A 21317-nucleotide genomic window follows, 5' to 3' on the forward strand; every position below is an offset into this window, starting at 1 on the left:
TAAATGACTAAATATATATGATAGTCATCTCTACTACGTGGTCAATAGTGTATAAATACCTCAGTCGTGCAGATCACTTGCCACTCGTATAGCTCAATGGTAAATTCTCAGGTTATGAATCTGTCAGGCTTCGGTTGGAATTTATCGGATAACATGCTGATGAATGTGAAACAGGATTTACAGTCGACTACCTAATGCAGTTATTCGTATATGAAGTTCATAATCTTCTAAATGTATTGAAAATCACAGTCGGAAGTGATATAATTCATATATTAAAAAATAGCATTTTGATATACAAAATAATGTGTTTAAATATGTGTATATATTAGTGTATATCTTTTTCCGGAGGAGGAAATGTTAAAATATTCAACATGGTTACCAATAATCTTGATCAATAAGTTTATATATATATATATATATATATTCCCTTGATATTTGGTCATCTAAAATAATGTTCACACATGCAGGTAATGTAAATTATTACCTGATTCAAACACAGGATGCATTACTAATTCTAATTTCATCTAAATGATAAGTGTATTTTATTTATAAGGTACTATTGGAAAAACTTCAATCACTGAACAAGAGATGACAAATCAATACGTCAGAATAATAGATAAAAGCATTCTGTGATATAAATTACAGGTGAACAGCGTGGATTCTATTTTATTCAGTTCAAGGCACTTGGATCCGTATATTTTATCTTGTATTTAGATCCATTCACCATCTTGACCTGAATCTTGTAAAATCTCATCAGGAATCACTACAATCTCATCAGTAATATTAATAGAATTTTCCTTGCACAATTCTTTATTTCGTGAATTTATTAATTCGCATTCCTTATCATAATCACTCAAAAGAATGTTTGGTACTTGACAAGGTTGATGTTGACTATTCTCTGTAATACTATCGTCGAATGATACGAATTCTCGTTGATATTTTATCAGTTTGCGCTTAGAATGTAGATTGCCACTAGGATTAGTTTCAGTATTTTGATTACTGTTTGATATTACCATATGTTCTATGTTCTGTTCAGTACATTCATGTCTTTGCTTTTTATAAATAGATTCATTAAAATGACAAGATGAGTGTGACGATTTAGACGATACTGGTGATTCTGATAACGAGGTAGACAAACCACAGCATGGCATTAAATTATTTATCGTATTGCTGATTAGTGGTATTGGTCGAACGAATGATTGTATCAATAAATCTAAATTCATGCATATAAATGAGTTGACAAAAAATAGCGCTGCAATCCATGTCAAAAAATATGTATATCCAAATTGTGTCTCAATATTGGTCAATGATACATCTTCTTCAGAAGCAGGATTTTTGTTGTTATTGTTACTAGATATGCTGATCGTGGAAGTGTGATCAGTTGATTTGATTTTGAATATATTAAGGTTTAATAAATTTTGTATACATGTTTCAGCTGATATTGGATAGAGTATTAAAGCAGTTATTGTGGCAATACCTAAGATTAAGGGGTTAAAAATATAATGGGTTTTCAAGAATACTAATTAAGTAATGAATAAAATATGACTAAATATTTCTTAGGTTTCCGGATGACGTGGTAGTAATGGTGTGCTAACATCCTACCTAGAAACTTCAAAAATCTATAAATGTGATGTTAACAAACAATAAAGACTCAATAGCTAAGTGGATAAAGTGATGATGTTTGAAGCGAACGGTACCGGGTTCAAGTTACGGAGTGAACATCTAGTCTGGGATGCAGATTCATCCACATGACGAGTTCCACATAGGACGAAACAGTCGACCTGAATTTCACTGCTAGTCACCATTCATCTTTGTAATATTTGTGACTTCAGGCAATATCGAGGCAATCCGTACTAGATGTACATATACCAATAAGAGACGGATAAATTATAGTCCTGAAGATCAATGGGAAGATTTAAACAACCAATACAAAAATGAACTAAGAATAAAAATTGTTGGGAAATTATCTTCAAATGGATATACAACATCTATTCTAATCTGGTTAGCAACTAGATTTTGCTCCATATTGATAATAACTATACAGAATTATTGATATCTTATATAATTCAACTGTAATTAACTATTACATAATTTTAAGCAATCTGGATGACTCTCCCCGCCTCCCCCATTGTATGAGTATTCTATGGTTGCTCTGGTTGTCAGAAGACGCATCAGACTCGTGAATTCTGAACGTACGTGACTTTTAGCATGAGGCATCATCACTCTTCTAAATGAAGACCTTCTAACTCCCAGGGCAGAGTTTAAGTGGTTTGAATTATTTTTTCTGATCAGCGTTATTTTAGCAAGTTAGTTTTCTATAGGATGAGGTCGTTAACTCCATACCCAACCCTCCTCCTTTATCCGGGCTTGGGACTGACAGTAGCTCCAGAGGGACTCCAGTCGGAGATTTTAAGTGAAATTAATAATCACAAAATGAATAGTGGTAATTGTTAGTTTTATCATCCATTAATCAATCATATACGAAATATAAATATCCGATTTAAATGAATTAATTTGTTTTTCTATCAATTTCTTTTATTCTAAAATCTATGTTGTCAAAATATGTAGCTTCAATTGTTTGCTTAGTATAGTTTAGTAACATGTCATTTGATATTGGATTAGTATTTCAACTTTATTTTTTTTCTGATAAATGACAACTAATTTGTCATTGTTAACAGTAAACTTAACATTTAACATATTTGTACAAGAGAATGGATCATCTAAGCAAAATAATTTCGATGCAAAATATTTACCGAATTTCCGTATGACAAGAAGTTTGCATTCATTAATTAAGACTAAACTGAATTCATGTCATTACATGTCATGTATTCAGTTCATTAATAAATATGTAGAAATGATCAATGTAGACAAGTGATTTCTTCAAGAACAAAGTAGACAATTATATAAGTGTTTCCAAGTTTTCCATGGTGGTTTAGATCTCAACTCTTGAAATTACTATGATATCCACAAAACCCTTTCTGATATTAATGATATAAGTATTTATGTGATTGCAACCATTTTATTTTTAAACTGATTTGTTCTCTTCAAACAAACAAATGTTCAGAATAAATCCCTTAATCATCTATATGCTATTTAAATATCAATTTAGAGAAGACCTTGGGTTTGTATTTTTTTTATTTTAAACAATGGTTGGAGACTCTGTGTGACATGACTTAGAATCGTTCACAATGGCGTAGGTGTATACACACTTTGTCTTCCTTTAAACTGTGAGGTTAAAATTACATTATATCTTCCTTTCTACGAACTAATTCTTTCTTCGTGTACTATGTCATTATAAACAATCTTTCTTTTATATATTACTACCAGTGAAGTAAATACCTCTATGAATCAGGTGTCCATCTTGTTGTGCTAATGAAGGGTGGCAATTAAGACCGATGCATATATGTGCTTGGTCCTCCGTTGCAGCTGACTGACTGTATTTTAAACTGTTAAAAGTTCATCTATTTGTTCAATATTTTCAATATTCTCAAAGTAAGAATTTCTTGATACGTGAATGTTCATAAGTTAACATATATTATGAGAGCAGATAACTCTTCTACGTAGCTATTTCGAAGATCATTTATTTAAATCAGTTTGGGCATAAGCATACTATGTTTTTAAACCTAAATCATCCAATTTAGCAGTCAGATTGAGCTAAGTGCTTTGTCAGCCTATTATAAATTGATATAAAGATTATAAATAATGCTTGTTAGATACATACATCATGGTTAAGAAACGTCTAGGAAACCCAAATGATGCTCTACAATAAGTGACTAATGATCAATATCCCCATTGAAAAGTGACTAACTTCCCCAAAAATTATAGCTTTACAAAAAATGAATTTGAATGAGTTTGCTTGTCAGGGGCAGTTAATATTGGAATTCACAGTTCATTTAATTATATCGTTTCGACTAAACAAACAGAAGAGAGATTGCATTTATTACACAGTGGAAATGCTCAGGCATTTATCTAATTATTTTTCTACGTACACACTCCATGAAAGTAACAAATACCTATTCAAGTATGCCTATGAAAAACATGCTCAGATACAATTAACAATGAAATAATTAATGTATAGCTGTTCAGCTAACAATATGCTCATTAAGTCATTTATGGTAAACGAATTCTCCAACTTGGATATTGTAATAGGACGAAGATGATTACAACTACGTGATATATAATAGCGTAATACATTTAGAACAATCTGATCACACATATACTTGTCAAGAATATTTATCTATGAAAGAATAAAAGATAAGCTAGATAAATGGAGGGTATGGGAAAACAAAGATGGTAAAGAAAATAATATGAAAACTCATCACGCTGGATAACATTACCAGGGTAGGTTCAAAGTGAAAATAAACTGCTTTTGAATACATAATGAGGGTAGGAATTTTCATATGACTAAGGCTTTAATTAACTTTAGTATGCGGCCTTTAATACTTTTGAATCACATCACAAAAGCCGAGTCAATATCAATTTTATGATCTCTTTGAACTATATGTTTGACAATGGAGAATGATGGACATTATTTTCTCTGTCATCTTTATCTTCTCTTGGCTTCCATTTGTCTAGTTGACCTTTTATTTTTATATACAAACGTTCTTAACGAGTATATGTATGATGAAATTGTTCCAAATGTACTACGCTAATATATCACATAGTTCTGATAATCTTTACCTTCTTATTTAACCATCGAAGTTTACCAAAGGTACTAATAATTTGTGTTCTTATTTGATTGGAATCAAATGTGAAACTATTAAAAGTTAGTGGATATTTTATCTTTTTTGAATAATGATCGATAATTCCCTCTCTACTATCAGAATCTATATGAGCAATCATATTGTTGATCGATTACTTAATTCATTCATAAACATGAAAATAGAATAATTGAAACACTCACTTGAAACCAAAAAGCATTCACCAGCTGAATGATAATAATAAAGTCTAAGAATCAAGGCACTTTTGCACACACCTGTAATAGCTAAACCCAAACCCAATATTCCAAATAAGCAGACACAACCCAGTAGACATATAATTGATATATGAAGTTCTGTAAAGAGACATCAAATTAAATAAAAATAGAATTCAGCGAAGAATATTTCCTCTTCAAGGAAATCATCACATTCATATTTATAGTTATATGGAAAATATATGCCCATAGAAGAGTAAGTTGATTCGAGACTCGTATTATGAGATGAGGTTATACAGTAATCATGGGGTAAAAAAAGAATATAACGCTGGGAATAATTTGCCGCTCTAAATTATAAGAGATAATTGTCCACTTGACAGATATGAAGAAAGACACGAAACATAAAGGTCACAATAATAACAACTGAATAATAATCGAGAAAACTTGTTTAAGGGTAATAATGATTGATTACAGTTTAAAACAACAAAACTAGTAGGTCCTGGGTTCGGATCTCGCAGGGGGCGAGGTCGTGGATGCGCACTGCTGATTCCCACAATAGGACGAAACGGCCGTCCAGTGCTTCCAGGTTTTTCATGGTGGTCTAACTTCAATTGAATTCAACTATTAAATCGAATATTGTTCAAAAAGCTTCAGTTCAGTGATGTGACGCGAACTCGTTGTTAATTGCAAATAATTCATTTAATAATTATTTTACATTAACAATTTAGTAATCCCTTAATAATTGAGTGTCTGTTGATTAGTTTTCTTAAGAACGTTTGATATATATATATATATACCATGGTGATAATGAATAAAATGTTTCGATATCTGTGCAGAAGGTTTCATTAACACACAAATTCAATGGTTGACTGAGTGATGTACACTGGAAAGACTAATGTTATTGGATTGTTGAATCATATTTAGGTATTAAGTGGTTATCGATTAAAATTCGCTTATACAAGTCTTATGATAAATTACATGATCCAGAACAAAACAAAAGAATAATGACTGCTGTGCAGTACGTTAATTTGATTTTCATAGGTTGAATGATATTTTGTCTCATCAGACAACTAGATTTCTTATCACCATGATCAAACTATTGAACTAACATCTCCATATGAAGCGTATAAAAGGATTTAACTTGTAATCTAAAGACTCAGTTCTATTGAATTATATTATAACGGTCAGTTTGTAATTGTATCAGGTAAATGTAGATTGTTCGGTGAATGCATTCTTCATCATTTAGCCAGCTCAACGTTAGTAATAACGCAGTGATTATTGCAGTTGTGTTGGTATTATAATTGACAAATAGCTGATAGATAACCAAATTGGTAAATTCTTTGGATATTTAATAACTTTTGATTTATATGTCGGAACAAAACGTTCCCTACTTACGTCTGTTACCTCTTCTGGAGGAGCATAGGCCGCACACATGTACTGTCCATCCAACCCTATCCTCGACAATCATTTTCAGTTCTTTCCAGTTACAACAGTAAGTCATAGTCCTAGTTTATTATGTTTTACATTTATATATTATTATATGTATTATTAAATGGACTTAAGACGAATTTTTGTTCTGAGAAAGTTTTAGCCTTTTTATAATATTTAATTCATAAGCTTGTCAATAATCATCAGGTTTTATTGACAATTTTTTTCCAAAACACTTCACATCTTACAACTTTAAACCTAGATTAATTGATTTTTACAATAACTAGTTACTTGAGTAGATTTGATATATATTTGAATGTAGCAGCCCCCAAATGCCCTGGTACAGCCGAGAATGGGGAGAGTCCGCTCTCCCTCTTGAAATGCTCTCACATGGCCACGCGTATATAGCCTCTGCCCGGGGAAGTCCTACTCACTGCCTTCTCGCGGCATTACTGTTGTTTACGAAAATGAGAGGACGAAAAGCGAATGTCCGGCGCTTTAACCGGATTCCAAACCAATGGTGTACATGGGCTCCAGTATCCTGTGGAAACAAATGAAGTATGAACCAATTGTTGGTCACCGGCTACCACGGGACTGCATCTCCTCACGATGCTCCACTGCCTTGTGGATCAGACCTTCAGGTCGAAGGCTCGGGGAGTGGCCCCATAAGAAAACCACCTGCTTCGGTTTGGGCACCCGGGGAGTATCACAGCCCTCACACATATCGAATGAGATTTGTGTGGCGCATATGTATTTGGTGCCCCCTTGTACCAATATCTATGTGTTAAAATAAATGAATCAAATGAATGTAGCAAGAAATATTTACCACTATACAATTATTAACATGTTGCTAGTTAAGAACAAATAAAATCATTTGTCTAGTTATGAATTACCGACTTATACAATGAATAAATTGTTAACCTTCATTGAAATAAACAATTCTACTTCCATCAGTAAATGATCTTGTTTTCATTACAAGCATATACTTCAATCTGTCAACTATATCATACTTGTGTTTCAGAGAAACAAATGGTAGAGAGGAAATCCGAAGTATAATTATATAATCATTTATTTTATTAGTGAACTTACTCCAGTTATTCTGTAAGTGGTAAATTATTGAAAGACAAGTGGAATTGTTCGGTAGACACAAAGTCCATAAACCAAGTTCATAAGGATTCCGAGCTTTAAATGATTAAACAAACATGTAATAAAAATCATACAATATTTCTTAACAGTTATGCATTTCATAGTCTAATTACCCTCTTAAATACACTTTAAAATTTGTAAATCATGACATTTTTTAATGAATATGACTGAGTTATCACTTTTTACTTAGAAAATATTAAGTTTCTAAAAAAATTATTCAAAGTTTCATCTGGTCATATTCTGTTTTATGTAACCATGACAAAGGTTTGTGGTACTTTTAATGATGATAAGAGTATTAGTCACTTCACAACTGTAGGCATTTCTTGGGGAGTGGTGATAACTAGCATTTAAAAAATTTTCATAATTATAATAATGATCAAATCTATATTGCAATACTAAAAATATTATTATATTGAAGTCTCAGCTACCATTATGTAATATTGTAACGAATTGCCGCTTAAAATAAAATCATTTTCAATCATTAAAACTGTTAGAACGAGTCCCGAATAGGACGAAACGTGCGTCCTATATTCCACTGCTGGCTACTATCCATCTTTCCTGATAAAATTTGTGACTTAATGCAATATCAAGTAACTCCTGCCAGGATGCACATATGCCAACAAGAGACTGATCATTTGCAGCCCTCAACAACAATGGGAAAATACAAGAAAACAATACCAAGTGTATTTATCTTAGCTATGATGAATTAAAAGTATGAATTCTAGTTTAATCATATATTGCTTTTTCAAAGGATAGAGAGAGGAATGTATAAAAAACAAGCAATATGCTGGTTTAAGTTTCCAATAGTTAGTATTTCAATAATTTGTAAACACTTAATGTTAACACATAAATACATCAAATAAATCCATTTTAAAAAGGAAGGTTATTTGAAATATTTGCACAATTAAAAATAGTTTGATCGATCATTTTGACAAAACTGTTAAGTTCTTCCAGGGTTTTATATCGGTTTAAGTCAAGTACTTAACCTAAAGTAGAAAATATAAACATGACAACTTTCTCATATTGGAAGTTATAATGGGAATTAAGCTATTGAATTCAATAAGAACTAAAGATCGAATAAAGTGATCTGATTAATTGATGTACTTAAAAAGAGTAACAATCGTAGGTGTTTTAGAGATGATTTATTCGCTTAATTGCTCATAAGACTACACGAAACGTAAGTAAAAGAGGCCCAAACATATAAGTACATAACTTGTTAGTCGACAAAGTTAAATTAATGATTTTAACGAAAACCAACAATATCCACAACCCCACACAGAAAATTATCATGTACTCACTCATGGCATGCATCGAAAAGAAATTTCCCCAGTTCTAGTTAGAAGTCATGACCAGTGAAGTTCAACCGAGTCGGATGTAAGGCGAAGATAATGGAAGAATATGGCGTAATTTTGTGGATTGATTAAAGTTAGACATTAGCATCGTTTGGTTCCGACTCAGTGGTCTAGAGGTTAACTGTTCGCGCTCTAGAACAAAATTCTTAGGTTCAAGTGCTGCGTGTGGGATTGTGGATACATACTGCCGAAGGGTTCCATATCGAGAAGGAACGGGCATGTAGTGCATTCAGGTCATCAGTGACAGTCTAAATGTGGTCGGCTTGTTATTTGAATGAAACTTAACAACTTTATCGATCTTACACTTAGAGTTAATACAAATAACTACGCAAATTGATAAAAAACAAAAAAATCAGTCATAATCATGGTGAAAACTTACAATCTCCAATCCATTTCCATGCTGGACTACCAATACCAAACAATGTTACACCAACACCTAAAACTGCCATACAAAAACTCCAACTTCTTGTACGTACAAATAAATCATGTTCATGATAATCATTTAATAACTGCCATTGTTGAGGAGTTAAATGTGCTGTTTTAACTTTTGATGATAAATTTATCGAAGGAGTAGTAGTGGTAGTAGTAGCAGTATTAGTAGTTGTTATTATTGTAGTTGTAGTGCTGATTGTAGTAATTGTATTATTAATAGTATGATTATGTACATTATTGTTTAGTTTTGTTTTATTTAATTTATGTTTATTATCATCATGATAAAATTTACGAATTTCATCATTTGTGGATTTAGATGATTCTGCTTTGGCCACTGCAGCTTGTATGGCTATTTGATAAAGACGATCTGATGCATTTTGTTGATTATAATTTTGTGACATATGATGACGTCCTAATGAATGAGGTAATTCATAATAACTAAGATGAGTTGAAGTATAATTTTTATTCTGACGATATTCTACTGGCATTCTAAATAGGTGGGGAAAAAACGTTTCTTTTAAAAAAAAAGAGGATATTACTGACTATACCTATGAACGAAAATTGTTATTTACATTAAATTGTATTCTAATTAAATAAAGGTATACAATTTGTTGATAACTCTATATAATGGACTCATGAGTCGATGTAGGCTAAACCACAATACAAAACCCGGAAGTACTGGAGTTCTAGTGAGAAGCCATGACTAGTGAAGTTCAATCCGTATCGAGTAGAGATAGGTATCTATCTCGGACAATCGATGATAGGTTGTGTAGTTTCGGTCGCTATGTTAATCACACATAACTTATTCTAGCTTCTGGACAAACCAACATAATCATTCTTCTCAAGCTACATTTTGAGATTGTCAACTATTCGCTTATCAACCTTGGCTGTTTTTATATGAGCGCATATATGTGCATTACATAACCTACACATCACATGTCTATAGTTTATATTTGGTCTGACTATAAATATCAATTAACGCTTGGTTAAATTGAGTTGGCTCACACACCTCTATTGCGCTTCATTGCGCTTCTCTCTCTTTTCCCCTCTTCCTTTTCTTTGTCTCTTTGATTGTCAGTCTAGATCAACGAGCGTACAAAATATATGTATTCAAAATTCCATGCTCGTATTTGACTTATTTAACTCCGTTATTCAATAATGCGATTCAAGTCGATAATTTCATCCGAGGATTGACAATATGTATATTTCAATAACAATCATTCATACAATCGAAATGAAGTCAGATACAGGGCCAATAACGTTGGATCGACTGAAGTAAGACATTAACACTGTTGGATCCTAGCCTCAGTGGTCTAGATGTTAAGTGTTCGCGCTCGAGATCGAAAGTCCTGGGTTCGAGTCTTACAAGAGGGATCGTAGATGTGCACTGCTGAGGAGGACGAAACAGCCGTCCGGTGCTTCCGGATTTTCAATGGTGGTCCAGAATATACTGGTTCGTGAGTTCATCTGTTAACATCACTACAATCTCATATTTTAATAGCAACTCTCGATGTTTTATGACTGTATTCTTGTTCATAATTTAACGACGAGATTATTAATGAACATTATCTAGTGACTAACACATATATCAAAGTTAATATATATAGAATTAAAATTTTAAACAACAGATACCGCCATGATACATGATGATAATATCAGTGAAAGTATAGCAGCACACATATGAATAATTTTGATTGCGGTTAATTTTTGTCAAGACCTATTATTTAACTTATTTAACAAACAATGTCATTCGAACAGTAACGATTCATCCATTTCTTTATATTATTATGATCACTACCGTGTCTGTATAAACGGGTACGCTTGATCACATGGCAGCCTATGCGCATATCTCTAGTTTAAATGTTAATAGCTTACATATTACTTGATGAATCATTCTCTTTCCCATGTATATATGTGCTCGAATCCTATTAATAACCTTCACCTTGCTTTGCTGCGCCTTGATTCAATTTGACTATAAAGTTGTCTCTGTATTTGCTCGAACATACACACATTCACCTCAATGTGCTTGTAGCTTTGTGATCTGTGCTATCCGCTAATAAACTGTCATTGCCACTTCTTATTGCTTTCTGATTTCAAACACCATTGTGATGTATATAATAATGAATATCATGGTGATTGATTAACGAAGCTAAGCCACTACAAATCTACTAAAATTCGATGGAGTATAATGACATATATTATAAGTTGGTGAAATTCTGTTCATTCCTTTCCAGTTACATAAAAAAATCCAAGTAATTTATCAAAACGAAGCTAAATTAGGTAATCAGTTAGAACATATAAGACTTATCTGTACAAAATAGATACATTTCAACATTTTATTTAGCTTGGTCTACAATAAATTCATTCAGTTCTACTTTTAGCAGTACACATTATAAACTTTACTCCTATATCTCTTCATGGAAAACTGTACTGAATCTTTTCAATGGTACATAATTTTGGTCAACTGTACATTGATCTTTCTTACTTTACTTAATATTGGTATTATTCACTATTGGTATTATTCAGTATTATCATTACAATAATTAAACCATGACATTTACTGTTTTGTGTTAATTTTTTGCATATGATTTCAACTTATTAATTTCATCAGCATTAGAATGTGTAAATTAATTTTAACTCATATCCTCAATGCGTGAAGTTCTTCCCAAACCTTGTTGTATGATCTGATAATAATATCTGGTGAAATTACGCCTATTGTTAAAATATAGAACTTGACTGAAATGAAATGAAAGATTTTTATTAGAAAACATCAGTGAAATCAATCACAATGTTTTCATGTATACCTTAATGTAATGCTCCGACAAGAATAATGAATGGTAACTTTTGGGATCTATTGATGGACAAATACTGTGCGTATATTTTTATCGTATAATTGTCAATTAACTAAACTATTCATATTCATGTCTCTCTTATCATAAGCTTTATCTTAACCTATGAACTGTTATTATACGTTTTTCCATTCTTGAATTATTCCCTGTCTATTAGTCACTGCCTCCCTCATTCACAGTCATATCTGGCTAATTCTTGTACAAATGTTGTTCATATTTTATTGGTACGCTGTGGTTTGTTTGATTGGTATATAAACTCAGTATGTTTGAAATATAATGATTCCTATCGCAGAGGCTGAGACTGGTGTTCTGAACTTATCTGGCTGGGCTAGGTGGAAAGCATGACCAATCAGAACTCTAGGCTGCTCACACGTGTTTTACACGTCATTGATCCGATCGATAAGTTACTGCACATTAATCGGCGGTCACAAGTTATAACACATAATGTGTTGTTTATTATAACAATAGACCTCGGAAATTATCACATTTTTAGGTCGTGGAATTGTGATATTCACTATGTTATTATTTTTATTATTATTATTGTTACTAGGATTTGACTAAGTTTTCATAACCAAACTCATAAAATAAGATAACGGATATCTTTAGTAAATTTCTGAAAATAGACAACTGGTGATACATATCTAGAAAGATTAGGCCGACTCCGGCAAAAAGTATTCATAGCTTGATATTTTTTCTTTGCTTAAGATGTTAACTTTGTAAACAAAAACTTCATTACTGTATTTGTCAAGCAACCGATGTGCGACATTAACTTCACATGTTCCTAAGCTCACTGTTTGAACAACAGGAAATCAGGTGAAAGGATAAACATACCTTTGTTATTTACTGTCACAACTTAATAGTCCGAGTTAAACATAAGTCAAGAACGGACTACATAAAATTATTTTAAATAGTTACATATCTATGTATTTATTACAGAATATGAGTGGCGCATTTGTAGTAATTAATTGTAAATCATTATCAATAAAAGGTATGGCAATAGTGAATCAGATATACGTGTCTAATATATGCACAGAAAGAGAGAGAGAGAAAAGGAGGGTGTTCCGAACAATTACATACGAGTTGACAATCATATCCCAAATACATGTACAAATTAAGGATTCAGTGTTACTAATACCTACTTAACTACATATGTATATACGAAGACAAATCTCATGTAAAATTACGATTGACATGAATGGTAACATTACCATTGTAAAAACTGTTTGTAGATAAAGAATATTAGATCCGTTTTATCCCTTGTACTATAAAAAAAATGTATTCATTTGAAAAGTCTACTTTACTGAAAGATATCCTACATCAGGCTGCGAAATTAGGAAAACCCCGCACCCGGGACTCGAACCCAGGACCTGTAGTCTCACGCAAACGCTTAACCTCTAGACCACTGATCCGGCATCTTACGATCACTGTCTATTTTGTCCATGGTTAATTAATTTGAAATAAACAGTTGAAACCTTGACAATGTGAATTACAATATGGATAATTTGAGAGATACGACAGCGGTACAAAATAAAAGGTTTGTACTAGGGCTTAAAGGGTAGCATAGCATAGCACGATGATCAAAAAGCAATTATACATAGAAAAGTCTTGATGTTTTTATTCAGTAATAAGATTGATCAAAATTTGCAAATTAAAAGAGTATCCTTAAATTATTGATCCAAACAAAGTTCAGTCGACTTTTTACTAATATCTACATTAATATTTCATAATTACACATTAACACCAATCAGTACTGGCCCAGTGGTCTAGAGGTTAAGAGTCCGGGCTCAAGATTGAAGATCCTCGGTTCGGCTTTTGAGTACAGAGTGATGGATGCGCACTCCTGAGGTGTCCCATGCTGGGACGAAGCGACCGTCCAGTGTTTGTAGTTTTCCAGTGGTGGTCCAACACTGACTGATTCATCAATTTAACGAAACTCAACACACTCCAGAACCTCAAACTGATAATTTCATGACCAACTGGCCTATTTGGTTTTATCGTTAATACTAAAAAGCCTAATTATTTATAAAATTTTATTACGAAATTCACTTTATTATGATTGCCACTGAATACCTCATCTAAACAATGAATTTTTAAACAATCGACATGGTGCACAATGAGTCAATAAATACTTAGAAAATAAACACATTGGTAGACTCAGAAAAGAACAAAAAATGCATAATATTCGGTTTACTACATCCTACTTAAATACCGATAAATTCATTATTGATTACTTACTTACTTGAGCCTGTTGGCAATTTTTCAGGAGCATAGGCCGCTTACCAGAAAAATCCATCCAACTCTGTCCTGGACAATCTTTTCCAGTTCCTATTCATCCTTTTCATGTCTGCTTCCGTTTCTCGATATGGTGTGTTCTTCGACCTTTCCCTTTTCCATTTCCCATCAGGATTCCAAGTTAGCACTTGCCTCGTATTGAAGGTTCCCACTTTGAAATTGGTTGAAAGTTGTTTTGAGTTCTATATGTTCTTCAATTGTAGGAATGGAGCCCTTGCTTTGCCAATCTTCTCATTTGCGTCTGCATCTGATCCTCTTTGTTCATTGATGATGCTTCACAGTTACGTGAAAGATTCCACATCTTCCAGAGTTTCACCATTAAGTGTGGTTGGATTGTTCTATGTGTTGTATTTGACGATCTTGGTTTTTCCTTTGTGTATATTTGTACCCACTGATTCAAAGACTACTGATACACTAGTTGTCTTCATCTGCATTTGTTTAAGTGTATGGGATAGAAGGGAAAGATTATCCGCGAAGTCAAATTCTTCTAATTGATTCTGAGCTGTTCATTGTATTCCGTACTTTCCCTCGGAGGTTGAAGTTTTCATGTTCCAGTCGATCATCAGAAGAAAGAGGAAGGTGCAGAGTATGCAGGCTTGTCTGATTCTGGACCTTACTTGGAATGCACCTGTCAACTGTCCTCCATGCACAACGTTTCAATGTAACCCGCTGTATAAATTCCGGATGGTGTTGACGATCTTCTCAGGTACCCACTACATGGTGTCGAAGAAGTTTATATAAGGTCCTCCTGTCCACGCTGTCAAACGTCTTCTCGTAGTCAATGAAGTTGACGTATTGTGACGAGTTCCACTCAAGTGATTGCTCAAATATAATCCAAAATGTCGCTGTTTGGTTTGGGCACGACCGATCCTTACGGAACCCAGCCTGTTTATCTCGAAGTTGGACGTCTACTGAGTCTTTCATGCAGTCGAAAACCTTTCCTGATACTGACAGTAGTATGATGCCTCTGTAGTTTTCACATTTGCTCAGAAATCCTTTATTTTGTATCTTGATGAGACATCCTTCTTTCCAGTCAATCGACTCTTGTTCTTCTTCCCAAGCCTTCCTGAATAGGACGTGAAGCATGTTTGCAGTTACTTCTATGTCTGACTTGAGTTCTTCAGCTGGTGTATTGCTTTCTCACTCACCATTTATCTGGTGGGCTCCCTGATTTCTTTGACCGTTGGTGGAGTGACATCTATAGGAAGGTGTGTGTGCGCAGATTCGATGTCCCATGGATTCAATGGAGTTGATCTATCCACGAGTTGCTCAAAGTATTCCACCCATCTCTTCCTCTGTTCTTGAATCTCAGTAATTGGCCCGCCTTATTTATCCTTGACTGCTCTTTCTGGTTCACTGTATTTTCCTTCTAGTTTCTCCGTTGTTTCATATAGCTGTCTCAAATTTCATTCCCTTGTAGCTTTTTCCACTGTCGTTGTTAGCTCTTCTACAAATGTCTCTTTACTAGCTGTAATGTTCGCATTCACTTGATTGTTCGCTACAGAGTATTCAGCTTATGCCTTGAATTTCTCTATTCTCGTTCGACTGTGGTTAAGTGCTGTTTTCCTGTTCTTCTCTCCTGGAATCCTGTCCAGGTTTTCGATAGAATTTCATTCTTATTCATGATATTTCTCGCGTCCCAGAACTTCCTGACACGTTGAAGTTAATGCTTCTTTGATACCCTTCCAGTTGTCCTCCATAGTATTTTCTTCTTCCTTCAGTAGGTCCTGTAAGGCTTGAAAATTGTTGTTGAGAGCTATCTTAAATTCGTTGAATTTGTTAGTATTTCGAATGAAGGCTGTATTGAACCTTTGTAGTGCTGTTTGTCCAGTTATACAGTTCTTCTTTAGCTCCCGTTTCATCTTGTCATCACCAGTTAGTGGTGATCTGAAGCCATATCAACTCCTCTCTTGGTTCTTATATCCCCCATTGTCCTTCGGAATTTTTTATTGGTGCAAATATGATCTTTCTGGTTCTCTGTGGTGCGGTCCGGTGAGATCCATGTAGCTTTTTTTATGCGTTTGTGTAGGAATATTGTGCTGCCTATAACCAATTTGTTGAATGCACATAGGTTTGAAAATCTCCCACTATTTTCGTTTCTCTCCCAGTCCATTTCGTCCCATGATATCTTCAAATCCGGTGTTGTCCATAACAACTTTGGCATCTAGATCTCCCAACAGGATGGTGAGATCCTTTCTTGGGCACTTCTCTGTGATCGATTGCAGTCTCTCACAGAACTGATCTTTGTCGTCGTCGTTGTTATCATTGGTGGGTGCATAACAGTGGATAAAATTCATCGTCGCTCCATCTTTCTTTGTTTTGAAGGATGCCTTGATGGTCCTAGATCCGTACGTTTGCCGTCACTTTAGTGCATAACGTGCTTCTTTGGACAGCATCAGAGCAACTCTCTGAATGTATGGGGCATTTTCATCTTCGTGACCGGAGCACAGCACTATCTCTTCCGTATCTAGCCTTTTCTGTCCAGCTTGAGTCCATTGGGTTTCTCCGATTCCAAGTAACGCCAAGTTGTATCTCCTAATTTCTGTTGCTATTTGGCTCGTCCCACCGGTCTCCCACATTACCCGGACGTTCCACGTACCTATAATTATTGTTGCTCTGGTTGCTAAAAAAACACGTCGCACTAATGACTTCCGAAGAATCTCAGCTTTCATCCTTTGGTATCATAATTCTTCTGTCAACTCCCAGGGCAGAGTTTAAATGGTTTAATTTGTTTAATCTGGTTGGAGTTTTCTAGCAAGATTTTTTCTAAAGGACGGGGAAATATATGATTCAGGAAATGTTTACTACTAGTTTTCATTCTAACATGATAAAATTGTCTAAATAATTAATGGAATTTTTAATAATACCAAGGTACTTGTTAGGGATTTTTTTTATTATCTTAATAATCACATTCACCTAACTGCATATTATGCATCGGTATACGTAAATAATGGCTACGGATTCGGACAAATATTTCTAGTGTAAATGCTCACTGACTTGTCAATAAGACTTATTAACAGTCAAATTCAATCATGAAAGAAACCGATTATGTTACTGAATATCCTCAAACATGATTCAATGATACAATAGAGGGAGAACTATTTCAACTCCGGGAAATACTAATTAAAAATGGCTGGTCACACAAACACACTGATGAAATCATGATATCAAAACAAAAACTTGTAAAATCACAAGCTGTACAAGGAAAAACTTTTCATAAACATTAAATTTAATATAGATATGTCTTCCGAAGTGTTTAAGACAGATTAATCTAAAAATATCGGAGAAAAGCTGTTCATTTAGCTAGACATTGTATTCTCTTCTCTAAAACGCCTACCACTGATGAATTTGTTAAGGATAAAATTTCACTTTGGACTATATCTGTGTGTATTTGTAAATTTACTTACTCTTGATGAGTAAGTTACATCGACCACAAAAACTGAACGCTTTTCAAACTCATCGTAGAACATAACTCAGATTAGCGTTTGAAAGAAGAATAATTAACAGGTCATTAGGGGAACATTTTATCAACTCTAGACACATTTACCCATCAGAGTCTTCTTTGATAATAATGTACATAATTGAGTTTGTGGTGATAAAAAGAGGTTGAATCATCAACGCATGCTCTGCTCAAACTTTGTCAATTCATCTGTTTAAGCCTGAACTCTTAATGCCAAAGTAACACATTGAATTTTTCGTTCTTCCATTGACTTTTAGTCAGTTTTTTTGTTTATTATCATTATATTTTTGATTAGTAACCATTTATTGTTACTCCTTATTAGCTTTCATAATTATTATTCACTTGTCTCGAATACCCCAATGTTTTTCATTTCTCAGTTATATCTGTCAAATGAACGATTGCTTCTCATTCTTGTTTCAACTAAATAAATTTTTCCACCTTACTATTTTTTCTTCAATCCCCTTTATAGATCATTAATAAAGTCATTATTGATATATGAAATTTTTAAACATTTCATTATATAATCTCTCTTTTATTCTTTTCCATGGACTCATCTATTTTTTTAGGTGGGGGGGGTCGTAAAAATCACTATAAATAAGAAAGTTTTTATTGAAAAAGAATAGTTTCCTAGGTAAATTAACTTTATTCTTTATTGAATGAATTCTATAAAGAATTGATTATGTAACGTTTGTCTTTTGAAAAAAAAGGTTAATGTTAATCTTTAAATTAATGTTCAATATTCAACATTTTCATTGTTAATAATGATTCATAAAGATGAATGAAACCGTTTTATTTTTTTTTCTATAGACAATATGGTATATTCTAGTTTCCAATGGGATTTTAGTTTTTTTTTAGTTTTTTCTTCGGAGAAAAATCCCCTGTCAGGTTTTTTTGTAAACTATTTTAGAGGAACAGAATAGTCTACTTAATTTATCGTAAAAGAAAATCTTTTTTTCAAAAGAAGTGATTTAATATTTATTCAACTGATCATTTGAGAAGTTTGTTTCTATGACAAAGTTATTTAAAATCTTTAAGATTTACAAATTAACAAAAAAGACAGTAATAAACAAGTAACAGTGTCAATGATGTAATCAATAATCTTGACCAAACAATTCAGAAATAATGGTAAGATTATAATGTATGGGGGTTTGAATTATTTTTTTTGATTAGCGTCTTTTTAGCAAGTTAGTTGAAGTAACTAGCCCTATGCCCAACCCTCCTCTTTTACCTGGGCTTGACAACGGCAGTAACTCTAGAAGAGGTACAGGTGAATTGACAAAGCAAGGGTCGCATTCCTATAATTGAAGAACATATGGAACTTAGAACAATTGTCAACCAACATCAGTATCACAATCTTCAATACGAATGTCAAGACAGTTCTACTGTATGGAGATGAAACTTCGAGGACTACTAAAACCATCATCAAAATGGTACAAGTATTTATAAATAGTTGTCTAAACAAGAGACTCAATGTCCGATGATCGGATACCATCAGCAACAGCCTTCTGTGGGAGAGAACAAATCAACTTCCAGCTCAAGAGGAAATTAGGAAAAGATAATGGAAATGAATAGGACATACATTACGCAAATCATCAAACTGCATCACGAGGCAAGCCCTAATGTGGAATCGTGAAGGGAAGCGGAAAAGTGGAAGGCCAAAGAACACATTACGTCGGGAAATAGAATGAGATATGAAAAGGATGAATAACAACTTGAAAGAGCTGGAAGTGATTGCCCAGGACAGGGTTGGATGACTAGTGCTAGTGGGTAGCCTATGCTCCTCCACAAGGAGTAACGGGCGTAAGTAAGTAAGTATCTTCAATGCAGTATATCTAAGTAATGTTAGTATTACAATTGAAATAAATAAAAAGTTAATAATATTACAATATCCCTTTTCACTTTATAATCAATATTTTTTTATTAACTTCGTAGATAAATAAAAAGTCAGTTGGAACCTGTTCAACACATTGAACTAAGTTTTTCTGCATTAAACAATAGCTGTGGAGATTGTTGTGTTTTGTTGAAATCATGAACTTATCTAACTTAGACTTTTATAATGAATAAGGTTCCATTGTTTAAAATCAAACTAGCATCTAAGTAATATTGAACATCATGTACAGCTCATACTGATGATCAAAGGAATATCACCAATTAAATACCAGTATAATTACGACAATTGTATTGGTTACCGAAGACATAAAGAGATGTGTTAATTTTTAAACTTTCTTCTCTGTTTGATTTGTAATAGTAAGACTTAATTTTCGTTGATCGTTAGTACTTACTTTACTTTTTTTCTGGTTAGCGTTTTTTAGAGAGTTAGCTTTCTACGGGATTGGGTCGGTAACCCCATGCCCAACCCTCCTCCTTTACCCGGGCTTGCGACCAGCAGCAACCACAGAGGGGCTCTAGGTGGGGTTCTATGCGTTGATCATGAAGTCAATACTTAAATATTTGTTTAATTCGGTGTTGAAATTTACATTTATGACTGGTAATCCACTTTGTTCTTTCTAATCTATTCTTGAAACCTTAGAGAAAAACATTACCTTATGTTATGTAAGACCATAGATGATATCAATTAAGTTATTAATGTATAAATTAAGCACGCCGTAACTATGGTTGTGGATAAAGATTTGTATTCCTAATGTTAAATGTTAACTAATACCTTATTAGATACAAGTCATTCGTTTCATTTACAATGACTCTCTTGCTTCGTAGTATTAAAAAAGTATGAATACCCTATAATCCATTCAAACGAAGCATAATAATAATATATTGATATTTAACCAACTCATTATGTAATATGAAAACACATAGGATAAACCTAAACATTTATTTTAATAGTTGTGATCATGAGTCAATTGAAGCTAGACAACCATGGAAAACCTAGAAGAACTGGATGGCCGTTTTGTCCTATTGTGGGACTCCTCAGCAGTGCCCATTCACCACCCTGCCTCGCGAGATTCGAACCCAGGACCTATCAGCACCTAACCTCTAGACCATTTAGACGCCATCCTACAGTGTTAATGTCTAACTTCAACTAATCTACGAAACGGCCGTCCAATGCTTCCAGATTTTCCATGGTGGTCTAGCTTCATTCGACTCATGATTTTAACTATTAAAATTACTATAATATCTACAAAACCCTTTTTGATACTAAACATATCTGTTTAGGGTTATTGATAATAACCCAATAATTACTGATATAAAATAGTCGTTAAATTTAAAACTTAGTTTCAATCATTCAAATACAATGTTTCTAGACTATTTTTAACAATAAAAATTAGTTTTATGTAAATTAATTTCATATATCATTAACTTATCTACGATAGTCATTAAATGAGTCTTATTTTTTCTGTACAACTTCATTAAAACAAACTTAAAACATTCAATAATGACATTATCTTACATAATTAATTACTTATATAATACAAACTACCCAAATAAAC

The 21317-nt window shown here is 33.3% G+C and overlaps 1 protein-coding gene across 2 annotated transcripts; it reads right to left on the bottom strand.

Moving 5' to 3' along the window:
• Positions 1-285: 285 nt before the first annotated feature.
• MS3_00004571 (uncharacterized protein) lies at positions 286-15026 on the bottom strand (the record flags this gene model as incomplete). 2 transcript variants are annotated; one of them, XM_051212508.1, is made up of 5 exons in its annotated part: positions 14359-15026; positions 9218-9759; positions 7262-7522; positions 4904-5053; positions 286-1477 (listed from the first exon to the last, which is right to left on the bottom strand). In XM_051212508.1, the coding sequence occupies exons 2-5, from the start codon at positions 9756-9758 to the stop codon at positions 711-713; spliced, it is 1719 nt and encodes a 572-aa protein (XP_051072693.1). In that variant the 5' UTR covers position 9759; positions 14359-15026. The 2 variants fall into 2 exon arrangements, with proteins under 2 accessions (XP_051072693.1, XP_035588162.1); XM_035732243.1 differs by lacking the exon at positions 14359-15026 and having other exon boundaries at positions 711-1477; positions 7430-7522.
• Between the last annotated feature and the right edge of the window lie 6291 nt (positions 15027-21317).

The sequence above is a fragment of the Schistosoma haematobium genome, chromosome ZW, assembly GCF_000699445.3.
Source record: "Schistosoma haematobium chromosome ZW, whole genome shotgun sequence".
In the NCBI taxonomy this organism is placed as follows: Eukaryota; Metazoa; Platyhelminthes; class Trematoda; order Strigeidida; family Schistosomatidae; genus Schistosoma; species Schistosoma haematobium.